The sequence below is a fragment of the Trichosporon asahii genome, assembly GCF_000293215.1.
Source record: "Trichosporon asahii var. asahii CBS 2479 unplaced genomic scaffold scaffold00070, whole genome shotgun sequence".
NCBI lineage: Eukaryota > Fungi > Basidiomycota > Tremellomycetes > Trichosporonales > Trichosporonaceae > Trichosporon > Trichosporon asahii.
The window spans coordinates 1,164,268-1,182,440 of record NW_014040855.1 but is presented as its reverse complement, the minus strand read 5'-3'; the positions used below and the strand labels follow the sequence as shown (position 1 = coordinate 1,182,440).

Genomic DNA, 18,173 nt, shown 5'->3' with positions numbered 1-18,173 from the left:
AACGACCCGTTGCGCCTCCCTCTCCATAGCGCTCAGGAGTCATGATCATGGGAACCAGAGTGTGTTGACACACATTCATGACGCAGGTCTATGCACAAAAACAATCGTCGTAAATGAGGAATAGGCGGAGGGCGGTGAATGGTTGACTATGGGAAGGGTATCGAGACGCGGACCGTCTGTGGGGTGATAGGGTGAAGCCAAGGGGTAACCTGTCGGGACACAACGATTAGGGGCGCAGATGCAAATAGGCGACAGCAACAATAGGCCATGTATTTTGGGAAAGAGACGCGACGGGATGGACATGCGATGTGCTGAGTGTTGTGATGTGCTAGTGGGTGATGGGGGATCGCGTCGTCAGATCCAGAAAACAGTGGGAATGGCGGGTGAAACGGTGAAAGGGACGGTGGAGGCAAAGGGAAGTGAGATCGTAGACGTCGTTTCCAGACTCGTCATTGCTGGTAAAGATCCACTGTCTACCGGCAACCACGGCACATGAGGAAGTTCATGAATCCACCCCGGCGCTCGGGGACATAATCTCCGTCGTGCTGCTGTCCGGGGGCTCCAGGCCTAGAGTTGTTAACGTTCATTGGCGAAATAGGCTGAGCCGCCTTGTTGCCGGTCGCGTTCTGCGCGTCGTATCCGTCGAAGCCGGGGTTGTTCTGGTTGGTAGAAGCGAACGGGTGGCTCGAGGAGTGCTGGCGGGTTCCTGACGGGGCACTGACCCCAACAATGGCCTGGTTGCTGGCATTGGGCAGGGCTGAGCCTGACTTGCGAGTACCCCGAGAAGCATTGTTTCCACCTCCCGATCCGTTGCGGAGGCGGTCGACACGGTCACCACGGTTACGGTCCCTTGTAGGCTGACGCTGAACGTCCGCGCTCGAGTGCGAGGTAGAAGCCTCCCATCCCTTGCCATTGTTGAGCAAGTTCCAGTCGTAAACCTGGTCGTCAACCTCTCCCGCGTTCTGAAGAGCCGTCAAGAAGAGGTCGCGCAGGAAGTCGTAGTCGGGCGTCTCGTCGAAGGTCAACTTTCGGACGTAGCTGAGGTAGATGGCGAACTCGGGCGGGTAGCCCTCGCCGAGCTCAGCGATAGGCGTCGACTGCTTCTTCTCTCCAATTTTCTCATACTTCTGCTTGTTGGTAGCAGCCTTGAGACCCTGCCACGGGAGACCGCCGCGAAGGAAATAGAAGAACACGTGTCCGAGAGCCTCGAGGTCATCACGGCGCGACTGCTCACGACCAAGGTGGGTGTTGATGGACATGTAACGGGCGGTTCCGCTCAGGCTCTTGCGCTCACGGTACGGGATGTGCTGCTTAGTTTTCGGGTCACGGTACTGCTTCGCCATGCCGAAGTCGACGACATGGATGACACCCGCACCCTTAGTTCCAGGACGTCCGATGAGGAAGTTGTCGGGCTTGATGTCTCGGTAAATGAGGTTCTTCTCGTGAATCGTTTGAACGCGGGTCAACTGGTAGGTCAGCTTCCGGCCTTTCCGCGCCCGAAAGTTCCACGGGGAACTTACCATCTGACGAGCAGTCATGCAACATGTCTTGACAGAGAACTTGCGACCACACATGTCAAAGAGATCCTCCAGCGAGGGACCGAGGAGGTCGATGACGAGGATGTTGTGCAGACCCTCCTGTCCGAAGTAGTAGACCTGGGGGATGCCAGCTAGAGATCGTCAGCCCATCGCACCGCCTCGATGCCCGTCTGCGTACTCACGACATCCACTCAGAATCTTGTAGCTACGGTACTCATCGCGGAGCTGTGGCGCATCCGACTTGCGAGGCTCCTGTGAGAATGTCAGCTATGGTCACTCGCACGGACCGGGACGAGCTGTCCTGACTCGTATTAGATACGCACAAACTTGATAGCGACCGTCTGCGAGTTGAGAAGGTTGGTACCTGCGAGGAGTGAGTGGATGCCCCAACGCTTGCAAAGGCGATGTCGTGTGTGTGTATGGGAGCGGTGCGCGATGTTTGCGAGGCAAGGCGCGGGAAAGGTAACCTGCGATCCTCGCCGGATCCTTGAAATGCGACTGCGCATCTACGTACCTTCGAAGATGACACCAAAGGAGCCCTCGCCAATCTTCTTGCCGACCTTGTAGTGGACGCCGACGATGTTGCTGGAGCTCGATGAGTGGCCGCTGCTAGAGAGGTGCGCGCCCGGATTGGACGCAATCACATGGGTCGTGGCCATGACGGGTGCAGATGGCCGGGGGTGTCGGACGAGTGGGCGGAAGGGAAGCCGGTAGGGTGACGGGGAAAGAGGAGGATCGAGACTGCGACGACGGAGGCGACGACTGAAGGGTTAATGAGGTCGAGGAAAGAAAAGGAGGGTGGAGATGAGTACAAGGGAGGAAAGAGGAAAGAGGTCGATTGTCGAGAAGCAAGCAAGGTTGGATGAGGAGAGTTTGGATGGATGGACGGCTGAGTTGTGGGTATGGGTCGTTGGGTACAAGGGGTAGGGAGGGAGGACAGGTTAGGGATAGGAATAAGGGGAAGGAAGAGGGCTTGAGCGGGAAGGCGGTAGGTAATTGGCCTGTTGTGTGGTGGAATCGGCCTGTCGAGCTGTCAAGCTGTCACGGTGGGTCTACGCTCTGTAGCGTGCGAGCATTCAAAGCGCAAGAGTGCAAAAACAACTGGATTCTTGATCCCATGCACAAAGTCGGTGTTGCTTGCTCGAGGACACGCGCGCGTGCGAATTCGCCGAGTTGTATTCAGGCGACTGCCGTTGTAATGCACCCAGGGGCAGTGTTCGAAAAACTTTGTGGCCGTGGGCTAGTGTGGGGTTCTGTGGGATCTTGAGAAGCGCTTCGAACCGGACGGAGGCCAAGTACGGCAGCACACGGAATCGGAGTCGCGCACAGAGACGACGCGTGTAAACGATCTCAAGACAATGACGGCGATGCGTACGAGCTGGCAGGCGACGATGACAGCGATGTCTGCGTACCGCTGAGGCTGACTCGCACCGATCCGATACACGTCAGTACCTGTGTGTGCCTTCTCGCGGCCTCGTCGACTGGCACGCTGAGCACACTCTGCACCTCCGCGCCTCTGCAGCATCCCATACCGTGCAACGACCCGTGTAGAACAAAGTGGCTGTGCTCCACCAGATGGACGCCCAGCGCCTGGGCGCCTGACTGCGTCCGGGCGTCAGACCGCAGACTGTCTACACTGCGGCACTACAATGGCTTTTATGTGCCAATGCATAGTCGCCATGGCTTGACTATGTCTCGTCTGTGCTTCACCGAGTTCGACCGCAACGCTACTTCAACGGGCTGTCAGTGCTCGCTGACCGTCGCCTCCCGCGCATGCTCGCCCATCCATACGACCAAGCAACCGCACTAAATGCAAGGGGCCGCGTTGGAGTGCTGGCTCGTCTCGCGATGACCCTCAGTTCGATCTCCTACAGGCGCCGGTGAACGGCGCTTGCCCCGCCCGCGCCCGGTGTGCCCGGTACCCTTCCGCTTCCGCTCTTGACAGATCTCTGACAACAAACATGGCGCGATGAACCCGACAAACCCATGCGTTGCTCATGGTGTTATCCGCGATGACCGCGCAGCACCAGTCAGACTACAGGCTGGACTATGAATGGCGCATGAATCGGCCTTGCTCATCAAGGCATCCTGGGATCCGTTGCGCGGCCTGATTCGTTTCGGTTGGGTCGAAAATCATGACCTGAGGCCTGTCGGGTAGGATCTCCCATGCACCACAGGTACGGAACGGAAGCAATTCCTGCCACCCAAATCGTGGCTGGCCATGGCTGAGAGGGCCCAGCGAGGGTCCGCAAGGGCCAAACACAGCCGGCAAGCCGGTCTCCAGCCTCTTAGCTCGATTCAACAAAACAGGGCTCGTTCCTCATCCTGATGTGAGGCCCGGCCAGACCGGTCCATTTCGCGCAGCTTCAGGGTCAGTAGGCCACGCGACATTGCTGCCGACATCACGTGAAGAGTTGCTTCGCCTTGGGATTAATTCCCAGTTAACGGCCCAGAAACAAACATATGAGATATGTGCCAGTGACCGCTCTCGCCGGCTTCGATCACGTCGTGGGTCAGTCGCTACGACGTCACGAAAACAACAACAATCGCCTCGACCCCACTCAACCACTCAACCGCCGATCCGAGCTTGAACGTCCTGCCTTTTCAGACGCTCCTTCTGCCTGGCCCGGATATCAGCAGAGCAAAGGTCGCTCTCAGCTTGGGAGTCGCAGTGGTAGCCGCCTGTCATGTCTGCACTCGAAGGATTTCGTGATCGTGAGTCTCGTCAACACCACGTCGTTGCGCGATGCTCAGAACACGCCGCTGGGAGATTGCGAAGAGCTGCTAGAGAGAGCAGTTATTCTTGAACGCTGCTGCCGAAGTTTGCAATCGCAATGGCACGGCTGTATCGCGTTGGACATGACTGACGAACAGAGCTCGTACAGGTGATTCTCTACGATGGCCGCATTATCGTGGTGAGTGGTCTGACTCAAAAATCTGGCTTGAAAACAGTAGGGCTGATAGGATCCCAGGGAAGATTAAAGGGCAATGACAACTACTGCAACCTGATTCTGTCGGACAGTGTCGAGCGCGAGTACTCGGCGGACAAGGGCGTTGAGATGATCTCGCTGGGGCTCTACATGATCAAGGGTGACAATGTGTAAGTTTCTTGGATGTGGGCGGCGTAAGCCAGTCTGGCAAGTGGCGGACAACGGCGACGCCGATGGCGTCTGAACTCCTTGAATACGGTTGGCTTTCCGCCAAGCCTAGAGGCGGCACCACTGCCGGCGTTCACGAGACGTCCGGGGCGGCGGTTGGCCGCTTGATCTCGGCCGATCAATGAGATATCGGTACAATGCTGATGCCCACCTCAGTGCTCTGATCGCCGAGGTCGACGAGGATAAAGACGGATCTCTGGACTACTCGGAAATCATGGCCGACCCGCTACCGGAGATCAAGTACTAAGACTGACCCAATCGGCGGCCGATCGACGTCTCACCTACAACATCAACATCAAATCGTTGAAAACACCTGCGTGTCAACCTCCTCGGCAAGATGAAGTGCTCAATTGCAAGGTTGGACAGGAGTCAATTCGGGTTCGAACTATCAATCACTCACATATGCATGTACAATAATCATTCTATGCCTAAGAACGCCCGTGGGAACGTGCCACACCTTAAAGTATTGGATGGCATCGGATCAACTATCCGCCTCAATCGGACTTTCCCAGCAAAGCTACTCCCTAACGACGCCACGCTGAATGACTCACGACGTGCTTCCTTTGGGGAGGCAGAGACAAGCACTTCTTGAAAGCTGGAGGGCAATGGGAATGGACAGTCTACGTGCGACGCGGAGGCCGCGGATGACGTCTCACCACTCCTCACCACTGAGCGAGGAAGCTCAAGTTTTCGGGTATCTTTGGAATTCCGTCCGCTCTAGATTCTCCGGGTCTCCGCCCCCAAAGCACTGTGAGCTTAACTAGCTGTGGGAGATAGAAGACGAAGCGAAGCGAGTGTGAACTCTGTTCTGCAACTTGATTATGTCGGTCGAACGCTTGGTGAGGGGGAGACAAGTCTGTCTCTCGTCTCAGTAATTGCCAGATGGCACGCTCCTGCATTCAAGCTCCCACTAAGGATGTGCCACCTGCCGAACGGCGCGCACGTACGCACGCCTGTAGCATGCCGGAGCGGCAGCGACGATGGGAAAGGCTGGGGTTGAAAGGTAAAACCTCGATAAAAGCTGTGTACGTTATCACGGTAATGACGCTGCGGCACATCAGTTTCATATCGTGCCGGGTCAACCCCCGATCAGGCGCAGAATAGGGCGCCAGTCATGTGTTGCCTTCGAGCAATTTGGATTAAACGTTTTGCTTTCGATACGCAATATCATGAATACAGACGACTGGCACGAGCTGGCACGACGGTGCACATGCTACCTTTGGCCTCACATATGCTCACAGGCACTCCAAACTCCCAGATGCAAGCTGCACTGCCTAACAAGCGTACTTCCTAAAATGCATTTAACGATTCACCCGAGTGCGGTCTGGAGCTTGGGTGCAACCGTTGGGACATAGTTGGGACCTCGGCGGACCTCAATAAGCAGTCCGTCGTTAATGGGCAGGAACGGGCAGGGGGCTATGAGCGTCCTAGGAGCGCGTCCGATGAGCGGCAGGCACAGCGGCCTGTAAACGGGCGACGCAAGTGCGCAATCTTAATGGAAGCTCACAGTACGTCCGGGATCATGGAAATCAGACACGAATACACGCGTCAGGAGGGCCAGGACCAGAACTCAGGATCGCCAGGACACTTGACGCGGACGCTGAAATGGGACCTTCACAACAGGTCGAGTTTCATCCTGAATGCTGCCCCCGCAAGCTCAAGCCATTGGCACAAGGAGGGCGCGGACATGAGGCGGAGGTCGTCATGGCATAAGTTTGGAGACTCTGACACGAAGCTCTGCGAGCGTCGTAAGCTGCCTCCTGCGCTTCTTCAGATGTTTACAGAGTCTGGCCGTACAGAGAGTCCAGAAATGACGAACAGGCACATCGCACAGCCTCTGCTGCTTTCGCGACTACGAGCGTTTCGCCGTCCATACTGCATGTGTTGTCGGATCCGTCGGAACCCCAAAGTGCAACGCCGCGGCTGCCAGTTTCACTTACTATGAATGCGGCCTGCCGGTCAGATGATGGAGAAGTGAGCGGAAGCGAGGAGTGCGCTGCACACGTGCATCAACCCCTACGCGTACTCTTCTTTGTGGGAACAAGCCAGCCTTCCGACACCATGAAATCCCATCGCCCCCAGTGCCCGAAAAGGAGGGTGCCAGACTGGGGAAACGGGCCGGGGATCGCAGTACGGCAGAGCAACGGCAGGATGTCCAGTGCAACGTACAGCGTGCGAATAGCAGTATGGAGGCTCCGCATCAGCGCTGATAGGCTGTAGTCATCGGCCCGAGCCTACACCTGACCATCCGAACCACCCGGTCAGACCTGATCTGGCAACAACCGCTATCCGCTCTCACTCGGCCGGCTCTTGCAACACTAGCGTTCTCAGACAGTGCGAGCGCCTTGACGCCACATGTTGCAGCTGTGGTGCTGCCGAGGAGGCGTCCCACGGCTGTTGAAAGCTATAATGGCTGCATGAAGTTAGTCACGTACAAGGCCGATACGGCTCCGGTTGCCCTTCCGACCTCGGCCCACGGCCGACGTTCAGTCCATGTGACCGGGATAGTGTTCAAGTGTCGTCATCGGTTCGAGACCACAGGTGAAGCAACTGCAAGGCATCAGCGCAGCACCTCTTGCAGCTCGTTTCGTGCTTTGAGCCCTCGGTCTCAAAGCCAAGCAGACCGAGTCCCAAGAGCAGGCACAAGTTACTGGCCGTGGGGGGCGAACGGTATGCTGCTGACGAACGCGAGGCAGCCACCACCAAAGGCAGCCCCAGCCGGCTCAGCGTTGGACCGCCCGCCAAACCTAGCTGCACTCCCACGGTCCGCGCGCCACCTCAGACTGCTCTGCTCTCACGACAGCGTACCTCAGACGGACAGAGGGTCGTACCTGGCTCAGTGGAACTTTGTTTCTGAGCGTTTGCTACAAAAGGCAATTATCACGTAGCCATCATCTACCCAAGCTTCTGCCTGATGAAGGGAGAGTTCTAGCCAGGGGTTACACTACAGTGCAGTGCTTGCCCAAACGAGGAATTTGGGTTTTAGCATTAAGAGTATTCATAATACTCATCTCTTACCATTACAACGGAAGGCTGAGGGTGTAAACGACCATATTGGTTTCGAGAACTTGAAATCGCCTCAAATCGGCATGTTCTCCGTGTTCACGGAAAGGCTCGGCTTCCTTGCCTCCTCACTTACCATCTTCAGTGCATGCGCGACATCCTGCGGTCAGCCTGACAGTTCCTCGCACACCTCCTGCCAGCCTAGCATTCCAGTAACTGCTCACAAGACTCGGCCCATGGACCCTCGGACCCATATCCTGGCTCATCCCTAATCATCCTAGCCTAGAGCCCTCTTGCCCTAAGACTCTAAAGTCCTTAGATTCTAGAACCTCGAACTCAAGATCTACAGGCAGAGAGGTGGGGAGCAGAGAGACCCTACCTGTGACACGCAAGTACGCAATGCAGATGTGCAGATGCCGGATGGGGCCGCAGATCAAGAGACTCTGTGGCTGATCTGCCTCTGAAATGGAAGAGTTGTCGGCATCTATATCGAGGTACGAGAGATATGCTCGCGTCATGGTCGATGCGGCTCAGACCGTCCGCTGTCCGGCGGTGCTGGGCGCCTCAACAGGAGAACCCGATTTCCGACAGCATTTGCAAATGTCATCATGATGCCAGCATGTTTCGGTACTCTCGGCTGGATGTCGGGATCTTTCCTGTCTCTCGATGGGTACAGGCGCCAGCCTTTTCTGAGCTAACAGGACGAGTCTCGAATTGGAGCCGCCCGCCCGCGTGTCAGGAGGCGCGATCGAAACGAGGATGGGCAGTACGGGCAAGATGCCGATATCGCCTTTGGGCTCGCTTGAGACTAGCAGATTGAGCGCTCGATAACGATCCGGCCAACGGTGCTAGGCTTGCGGAGGAGAGAGCGAGCTACGCAAAGGGGGACAGGGCCCTAGGCGGTGGGCTGGGCTGATAGACTCTGAGTGTAACAGGTACGAGATCGTCTCGAGATGTGTTCCTACGTTGATGGTTAACTCTGTGTCTGGCGCAAAGAGTTGTATCAAAGCCAAGCAAGGGGGAGCCCTTGAAGGGTTTGGCCAGGACTGACAGGGATTGGGCAGGGCTTAGCGAGGGCTACCTCAAGGGCGGAAGACGTCCACAAAGAAAATTCAGGGTGGAACGCACTACCGCCGAGCGTTGGCGTCTCTTTTTTCGACCTGATTGGACCTGACTCGGCGCAGCTGGTCAGAGCCGCCAAGTCTGATTCACCACCAGCCCATCAGCTTCGCCGTATCGCCCGGTCCAGCGGCTACTCTCGACCACGAGCAAGCAGGATCCCTACGCTCGTCGACTGCTCGACTGCGGCGGCGCGGACAGGTCTGCGCCTCTGCTTTGGAAGCTAGTACCTAATCCACTCCAGCCCTGAAACCCTTATGGGTCCTCCACCCACACGCCCATACGCCTCAGGTCTCATAGCATGGCAAACCCACCAGCCAATCAGGGTGCCCACCTCACGCGCTCGATGCTGGGCTTCGATGAGACCCGACGGCATGCATTGATACTACTACTACTGATGACTGATGCTCTGACCGTGCTCCAAAGCTGGGGAGCATGGGCTCGCGGAAGAGGTCCTTCGCCTGTCTCTGGATCTAGCTTTAGCTCGACCTCATGGCCGACCGACCTGGCCGACCTGACTGGTCCTGTGAGCCCTGTGGGTCCTGCATCTGCGGCCCTGGCCGTCCTGACTTTCCTGACTCACCGTCCCTTGCCTCGTGCTCTCTCTTGGCTGCTGCCCCCCCTTCCCGGCCTCCCACTCGGCCACTCGTGCCCAATATGGCCAGCCTCGCTGCCTCACTGCCTCGCGGCCCAGAGCCTGCAGGCTTTGCTCCTATCTGGCACTGGCGCTGGCGTCCTCCCCTCTCTAGTCGTCCTCCTGCCTGGCTTGCCCCGCGTCTATCGCTCGCTCATCACCCATACCCCTCTTACATTACCTCTCGTCGACCACTGCCGCCCGCCGGTTTTTGGTCCACCCCTACTCCTTTTTCCCTTCCATCTCATCATCCAAGTCGTCTTCCCTCAACCCCACCCCATCCATCAATCTCGCGCATCCTCGTCGAAATCGACTGCACGGACGGTAGTGCATCCACACTTCCTACCGCACCGTCCTCGAGTTACGACACACCTTCCCCTCCGATCTCCTCTCGGCTTCGGTATCAATTCAGATTCGAAAGCCCGAAAAATCGACACCGCCGTCGTCCCTCGCTCATCCATCCGGACGCTCGATACTCCATCAACCACTCGACCCTCTCTCTCCTCTGTTGCTCTATTCCCCCTGCTCCCTCTCCATCACCGGCTTGTTCTTTGGATCCTCAATTCAAGTTTTCAACTGACAGTCGACCCCCGCGACCCGACACCGCAAGCCTCTCCATCATCCTGGTCGGGCTTAAGCGACGCCTGGAGAACCGAATACCATCTTTGGCCTGACCGACAGGACGTTTCGCTGTGCTTGAGAGATCACTCTGGAGATCCCCGCCCAATAGCACGGAAATCCGCGTCCCGCTAAGGATTCAGTACGGTACCTGGTGCACGGCTTGTACCGCCTTCCCTGTCCCATTCGACCGTCAACCGGCACAGCTCCAGCTCAAGTGCAGTCTCGTCTGGACGTTGCGTACGCCATATCGAGAATTTCCCTCTCCCTAAATACCGGATCTCGACCTTCCTCGTGTACCAGCGCACTCGAACAACCGACATCTGTCGAACTGTTGCTGTTCACCAACTCATCGTTGTCATTCCCGGCATCCATCCAACACTTGTCTCCGCGTTCTACGGTCGGTTAACATCGCTATACGCGTGGTGCGTGCGTGACGTTCGAACAGACGTACGGAAAGCGAGGTCATCTGCAACCTACACGCCTGTCACGACGTTCGGAAGCAGTTAATCACCTCAAATCGCTTCCTTACGTCCACACGCGACGCCCTTCATCTCGGTATACGTCCGCCTTCCCTGGAGTTTACGCCACCTGTAGCCTGACCGAACGGCAGCCCTGCTGCTTTTTGAGTCAAGTTTCCCTCCTTGCAACGACTGCTCCGCAGAGTCGCTGTGTATCGGGGCTTTTCGGTGAGTACACATACCCCAGTTCACGGTCTGCTTGTCTGTGCGCGGTTCGAGTGCAAGGTAGGAGCGTAAGGGTGAATGGGGGAAGCCAGTCATTCTCGGTGAACTGCTGCGTAGCGCCAGGCGACCTGGGCCCACTTGCCGACCTGGCATCTAGGGCTCGCGGCACGTACCACATCCTCCCGGCTAATCGGTTGGTGGAACGCGCAGAGCGTCGCACCTTCCGCCTGCAGAGCGGAGGCGCAGCTGCGAGAGGTAAAGTGTGGACCGAGTGTCGAGGGGGACCCAGCTCTGAATACGACGTCCATCATCACCCTTGCTCTCGAGACTTCTCTCTGTCGAATTGGCAGATCACACCCCATACCTGTAGGTCACACAGGTGACGCTAGTGAGGTTGAGATCGTTGGAAAGCCAGCGCACCCACCTCGGTTTCGACTGTTAGGGAGCTTTTCCCGAGCTGTGTGGAAGCGTTTGTCTACTTTGTGCGCGGTCCTCGTCACCGTCAAGTCTGCTCGCGAAGCATACAGACGTGAACATCGCACGCATTGGCATTCATCCTCTCTCGCCTGACTTTGATGTTCGTTCCTTCCTCGTTTCCTCCATCTTCCTCCGATGCCTCCGATCCAACGTCGACCCAGCACCGCGCGCACACACAGACGGCAGGTTTCACGACAATTGCTAACTCCGCTCCCCAGCCTCGACTCGCTTGTAGCTTCAGTATCCTCTACGGCGAACCCACCCAACATTTCTGCTTTCACCCATCCCTTGGGGCATAACCCCCCGTTCGGGTCAGTCCATCACGACAACGCTATCTACCCGGACGTCCCTTACCAACTTGATGATCCAGGAGCGTCCTGTGCCGTGAAAACAGACGTCTGGATTGGTGCTCAGCTCGACACACCACCTTCCCCCGCCACGTGAGTCTCCCTCTGCTTTCTCGGTCACTGACAAGAGCAGAATAGACTCGCAAAGCGATTCTCAGACGGGGGGCGACTATTTCCCCCCGTCCGAGGGGTCAAGCACCGAATCGCCTGCTGCCCAGAGACAACAGCAAGAACAGCAGCAGCAACAAGCGCGCCCTGCCAACTTAAGCCTCAACATCTCCGCTCTTCCGCCAGCGCTCTCCTTCTCAGCCGGCATGTCCCCAGCCTCTTTGGTCAGCACAAGCGCGCCGTTCACCGATGCGACCAGCTTGTCCCTGGTCGGCGATCCCTCTGATGATTACTTCCGATTTGCCGAGGCTTCGATTGCCTCTGCTGCGAACGGAGATCAGGCATCGGGTGCCGGAATACCCTTCGCTCCGCAATTGAACGGGCAGCCCCAACAACAGCAGCCTCAGTCCGCTACCCATCCTCGGATAAACACGAGCGCTAGCATGAACCAGACTCCGTCTGCTCCGTTGACGGCACCGTCAACTACTGGCACCTTCCCTGGTTCATATAGAGTCCCGGCGTCTCAACCGACGTCGCCTGTCCGTATGATGCCCTCAACCCAGCAACTGCGACAACGCTCGGCGACAACGTCGATAGCCGGAGATAACGGAGCGCCTCAGTTCTCAAATGGCGTTTCCCCGAATGGCGTCTCGGCTGTTCCGACGCATCTGTCGTTCACCGCTATCCACGGCGGCTCAGGTACAGCCTCGCCGGTTGTTTCCACGACCCCTGGAGGCGGCGACCATGCAGCGTCCCAGGTGGCTGTAGCTCTGGGCGATGTGTCGATGGAAGATGCTTCTCACGCGACACCCTCGCGTCCTAGCCATAGCCGCCACCCCTCCGCAAACCTCCTTTCCAATGCGCCTAACCCGAATGTGGCCCAACAGATGAGCTCGGCCGTGCCTACTGGAAATGACATTGCGGAGAGGTTGACAATGGAACGGTTGACGATGCTTGACACGTGAGTGGTTCACTTGACATGGGCTGTCGACGAGCAGCCCCTCGCTTTTGCCATTACCTATTCGCTAACCTCTACCAGCATCGTCAACCAGGCTCAGAACGCTAAAGAGGCACTGCTTCGCGGCGAAGGAGAACGAATCCCGGAAGCACTGGGACAGATCAGCACCCAGCTCGAGATCGCCAGTGATCTGGGTATGGCACCCGTACCGACACCGCGAGAGACCACACCAGGATCGAACGGACAGACAATATCCCCTATGAACTACTCACCGACCGCTCAACAACAGACAATGGCAGCCCCCAACTTGGCGGCGGCTGCGCCGGCTTTGGCAAGCATCCTGCCTGTGCCTCAGCAGCAACAGCAACAGCAACACCAGCAACACCAGCAGCAGCAGCAGCAGCAACAACAACAGCAGCAGCAGCATCAGCAGCAGCAGACCCAGCCACCTCAGCCGCTTAGTGTCGTGACGACTCCGACTGTGACCTCGCCCGTCTCAATGTCTGCCACAGCCTCGACCATGATGCACCCGACGCCTGTTTCCGCCCCTCCGCTCGTCCACTCGCACTCTTTCCCGAACGCACACCAACTTCAGAGTCAAGTTCACCAGCCTGTTCAGAATGCCACGGTTCCGACCACACCTATCAATGGTGGAACCACCAATTTTGCGGGAGCTGTCGGGATGCACCACCCACCCGCCATCTCCTCTCCCCTGGCAGCTGTGCCCCCTTCACGAGGCCAGTCGCCCACAAATGGCCAGTGGATGCCGGATAACAGTGCGGCCGTCATGGCGGGCATGGAGCAAATGGTGCAGGCTCAGGCTCAGGCGCAGGCCCAAGCCCAAGCGCAGGCCCAAGCTCAGGCACAAGCACAGGCCGCCCATCAAATTGCGCAAGCAGCTCAGGCGGCGCAGGCGCAGGCCGTGGCACAACAACAGGCGGCTGCAGCTCATGCGCAGGCCCAGGCTCAGGCCCAGGCCGCAGCGGCTGCAGCTGCTGTTGTCTCGCAGACCCAGCACCAGCAAAGCCAAGGAGACGGCCAGAAGTCGCGTCGCTCCTCTGTCGTTGAGCATCGTGCAGATGGACGCCCCATCGCGCGTGCTCGTTCATCTTCCGTCGTGAAGCCTGGACACGCCCTGTCGATGTCGACGTCCATGCCTCCGTCGGCTTGGCAGTCACGCCAGGGATCGCCCGTCGATGACGACGATGATGATGATGACGACGGAGGTGACGATGACGACACCCAGCCCCGCCGACCTAAGCGAAGGCGCTCATCAGCAGGCCCCGAGATGGCTGATGTCGGCAACACGTCTGGTGTTGTAATTTCGGATGACATCCGAGCGCAGCTGGACAAGATCTTCAATGAGTTCCTGAACAAGGTCTGCTCTGATCTTGAAATGTGTGACAGCAAGGGCGAGAAGATTCACCAGGTGCTCATGCCGAAAAAGATGCAGCGCCTGGATGAGTCCCCGGATTACCGCCCTTTCAAGTTCCGCATTCAGGCATTCACCAATGCGTTCCACGAAGAACTCCAGTCGCGTGGTATCACCGAGGAGACCATGTCAATTAAGAAGGTCAAGGTCTACCTTTGGCATCAAGAGCTTATCTCGCGTTTCAACGCTGATGGCAAGAAGGCCAAGTCCAAGGGTAACCACATCTGGCACGTTGATGCGAAGAAACTCCCCGGAGGTGGCTGGGTGTTCCGTCCTTTCAAAAGACGCATCATCATCCTTCCCCAGCCCGTCGCCATTATCAACCACCGATACGAATGGGAGCCCAAGATTTGGGACCCTATGGCCCCGTCTGCTAGCATCAAGCCGACCTTCTCGTCCCCGCCCGGCTCCCTTCCGCCGTGGCTCCGCTGGGAGGACGGAACCAAGCTTGCCGGCGTTCCCGACTCCCTGCAGCCTCCTGTCCAGGTGCTGGCCCGTGCGGAATTCATCGATGGCGCTGGTAACCCCGCTACGCTCGAGACACAGTTTGTCATTCAGGTGGCGGCCATGCCCGGAAATCCGGAGCCGATGCCCTTCACCGCGGCCCCCGTTCCCGGCATGCATCCTGCCACTCAGTGGTTGCCGCCCGGAGCCGAGGGATCTATCGACATCAACGCCATGCACCAGAACATGATGTTTGGCGGCCAGATTCCGGGACATCTGTATCCCCCTCCAGGCCCCAACGGCTTCGGCGCGTAGAGCGGGTCCACCCACATCCTCATTCTTCTCTACCTCTGCCACCCACCGCGAGTGTCTTCTGCCCTCGCTCGAGGCATGACGCCCCGGTTGTTTCTTTTCTCCACTTTGGGTATGATGTTCAAGGGTGTACAAGTGCTTTTCCTTCCTATATATTATTAGACGACGAAAGAGCGGAGGCGCTCAACCAAGAAGAAATGTTTGATCAGAAGAAAGTCTAAGAAGTCATGAAGTGACGATGCCAACTTGGTCTTCAAAGGCGAGACTTTCTTTGTCTCGCCACCTCTCTTTTCCTTTCTTTTCTATCCTTTCTCTTTTCTTCCCGTCATGTGGCGACTGACGGGAGACACAAAAGGCCTGGCGTGGGCGTGCGCCGGGTCATGCGGGCGTGACCTGCAGAATGCATTTGCTGTATAGATTTAGCTAGTGAGCTATAGTGTCATGGGTGCTGACAGATCCGGGTCCGGCTAACGGGCGCTAACGCGATAAGTGCTGAAGTCTGTTCACATCCAGATCATCATTTCCTCATGGCATTACACTTTAACAACACTGCCATCATGCCGCCCGCTTATCCATATCCTACACTGGAGACGATAACGAGCGTGCTCTTCGTCGCGGGAATCGGGATTCTGATGACTATCAGGCTGGGGCGCTATCTCCGGCCATCACCTTTGGTGAGCATCTCCTTCTGCGTCGGTGCCTCGTATCCCCCTCTTCTCATTCCCTACTTCATCGAGCAATCTGGGTTTTCTTCGCTGATACAACGCAGGCAGCGGAAGCGTCGCCGTGCTGCGGGCAAGGCATCCTCTGCTCCGAGGGTAGCCCTCGCTCCCCCTCCTCCCCCAGAAAGGAAGTGCACTTCCCGGGCGATACGGGATGTAGGAAGGAACTGCGTGACTTGCGCGCCGAGCTCCTGCGCATCGTGGAGCGGATCGACAAGGCGCTGGAGGCATAGATTCCCTCATGCTCTGAACCCCCGCGACGACATCGAATGTCAAGAGGTACCCAACGACAAGGAACCAACAGCTGTCCCTCGTCGAGCCATGGCCAAAGGAGCGCGCGCTAGTCGGCTAGATACGACAAGGTCGGAACTGGATGAGTGTAGCATAGGAACAACTAACTGTAGCATGCAAGTATCTACAGATATCTGCGACACCAACCTGCAAGGAATGCCGCCACGTCAAAGTACGGGTGTTCCTTGAACGCGACTGAATACACAGGAGGCACGTACGGCCATCAGTGCCGCAGCCCGCGACGCGACCGCGTCGACGTGTCGACGTGGCGACCTGTGGACGTGTCTTGCAAGCGTGAGAAACGCCAGTGAAGGCGGCTGTGGCGGCGGCCGGCAGTCGGTTGCCGGTTGTGGGCTTAAGAACCGCGACTGCTTTCTGCTGAAGACCAAAACCCCGCGGGTGGCGAGTGATGGACTACAAGTGCACGATACTCAAACAGGAGCGTCGCCACAGCCGGACATGCAAGCGCCGACGGGAAAGAAGGTGGACTGACCATTATTCTAACGAGGAACGCCAACGAGCTTGCTTCACCAGCCCGATCAGATCTTGCTCGGCAACTGCCCACGAACAACTGAGCTTGCACATCAACGCCGACAAGCTCGCGCGCTCATAGCCGTGCTGCCCTGCTACCGCACGCAACCCCGAATATGCGGGCCTGCATGGAGTGGAGCCAGCACAACGATTCACTCTTCTTGGGCGTCGGCATGATGTGGTCACACGCCAAGCCAGCCCGGCGATCAATGATCGACGATCAGTGGCACACGACAACACACGCAATCCGAGCGTGCCTTGGAGCTCCTTGGAGCTTCCAGAGCAACTGCGCGGGCATCGGAGCTCGGAGTATCGGACTTCGTGGTTCGGGGTAGAGACGAGCGCTCCACGCTGTGCACCCCTGCGGGGCTGCGGACGGAGGCACAGCGGACCCACGCTGGATTGCCACTTCGGGATACCTTGGTCGCGTGCCGGGTGCGCATGCGCTTGGCACACTGATCGTCGATCTGGGTGAAAGCTTAAGTTGCTGCGGGCCTTCAGAGAAGATGCGGATCTGCAGAGAAGCAGGGAGGGATAGGGGGCGCAGAGTTTGGGACGTCGAGACTGCTGCGAATGACTCCCTGCTTTCCCCGCTTCCTTGTCGCTTTGCCTTCTATCTTCGACCCAGTCAGAGGCACCCCTACTGCGGCTGAGGGATGAGTACCAGAGGACATGCCTACCGGCCTACCGGTGTGGCATGCGGCAGTTGACGTCAACCATCGTCAACAGTCAGCTTGAGTCAGATTGGGAAGCGCCGCCTCTACACACTTCTGTCCTCGTCATCCTTCCCGGCCCTTCGATGCTGACTACCACTGGCTACTCATGCGTGACCACTGATGCGAATCACACTCAAGTCGCTCCTTCCTTTCAGCACCCCGAACCTCCATCGACGCCCCATACCCCAACGCCAATCTCAAACCCCACGGCTCTCGGATCTCATGTCACAACCATAGTCCATCCAAGTGTTGAAGGCAAGCGCAGTGGCCAGCTATGCTGAGCCCCTTCGTCTTCCTCTCCAGCTGGACCTTTGCCGCTGGCGCCCGCGTCCGCAGCAATCCGACAATGATTCCGGCGAGCGACGCAGGTACGGAGGCATCACCAGCCTACGGCCTATGACCGATCCGTCTCCTTCCTCTGCCAATACTGCGATCGCAAGCCGAAGTCGAAGTGCGGCAGGGATTTTCCGCAAACGACCGATCCAGATCAACTGCAGCTTCGGCCTGGTATGTCTTGCTCGTCTCGCAGCAAGCTCCGCTGAATAAACCTCTTGTTCTCTGGTAAACGGAGAGACATCGTATAAGGGTGACACTCCAGCTGTGGATTGGCTTCCCACGGGTATCGTCTGAGCTCGATCCTGTCGGCGCCGCCGCCAGGTCTCAGCGGTGCTTTCAACGCACCAAGTCCAGGAGGTTGCCAAAGACAGGAGGGGTGGATGGGTTAGTCTAGTCCGTCCTGGGCTGCTTCTCTGAAGCCGGCCGGCTTGAACCGCACCCAGCTGGCTGGTCATTCTCCTCACATGGCCCCCAACGCTAGGCCAGCACTCAAGCAGAATGGACTGACAACGGTTCGTGGTGTTCCCCGGTGCTGACAACAGAGCGCCCGTGTGCAGATCGCACATATGACGCCGTCCTGCAATCGGGCTATCCTGCCGAACTTGTCGCTAATCGGTGCTAGAGCCCTCTCCTCCAGTGAGACCGCTGCCTCGAGCTTTCTCATAACCCGGCAAACTCTCTACGAGGCGGCTAGCTTTTGCCTCGAGCCGAGGGTTGGATTGATCGCGAATCGAGCAAGACCT

The 18,173-nt window shown here is 57.7% G+C and overlaps 4 protein-coding genes across 4 annotated transcripts; 3 read left to right on the top strand and 1 right to left on the bottom strand.

Moving 5' to 3' along the window:
- Positions 1 to 473: 473 nt before the first annotated feature.
- On the bottom strand, positions 474 to 2,197 carry A1Q1_04241 (casein kinase I; the record flags this gene model as incomplete). Its single annotated transcript, XM_014322618.1, has 5 exons — positions 474 to 1,466; positions 1,521 to 1,669; positions 1,721 to 1,790; positions 1,862 to 1,902; positions 2,053 to 2,197. The coding sequence occupies 5 exons, from the start codon at positions 2,195 to 2,197 to the stop codon at positions 474 to 476; spliced, it is 1,398 nt and encodes a 465-aa protein (XP_014178093.1).
- Positions 2,198 to 4,001: 1,804 nt separating this feature from the next.
- A1Q1_04240 (u6 snRNA-associated sm-like protein lsm8) lies at positions 4,002 to 4,943 on the top strand (the record flags this gene model as incomplete). The annotated part of the gene is made up of 4 exons (XM_014322617.1): positions 4,002 to 4,253; positions 4,424 to 4,453; positions 4,511 to 4,638; positions 4,853 to 4,943. The coding sequence occupies 4 exons, from the start codon at positions 4,002 to 4,004 to the stop codon at positions 4,941 to 4,943; spliced, it is 501 nt and encodes a 166-aa protein (XP_014178092.1).
- A 4,532-nt stretch (positions 4,944 to 9,475) lies between these two features.
- On the top strand, positions 9,476 to 10,126 carry A1Q1_04239 (uncharacterized protein; the record flags this gene model as incomplete). The annotated part of the gene is made up of 1 exon (XM_014322616.1): positions 9,476 to 10,126. One exon carries the CDS (start codon positions 9,476 to 9,478, stop codon positions 10,124 to 10,126), a length of 651 nt encoding a protein of 216 aa, XP_014178091.1.
- Positions 10,127 to 11,368: 1,242 nt separating this feature from the next.
- Positions 11,369 to 14,837, top strand: A1Q1_04238 (uncharacterized protein; the record flags this gene model as incomplete). Its single annotated transcript, XM_014322615.1, has 3 exons — positions 11,369 to 11,673; positions 11,714 to 12,649; positions 12,728 to 14,837. 3 exons carry the CDS (start codon positions 11,369 to 11,371, stop codon positions 14,835 to 14,837), a joined length of 3,351 nt encoding a protein of 1,116 aa, XP_014178090.1.
- Positions 14,838 to 18,173: the final 3,336 nt, after the last annotated feature.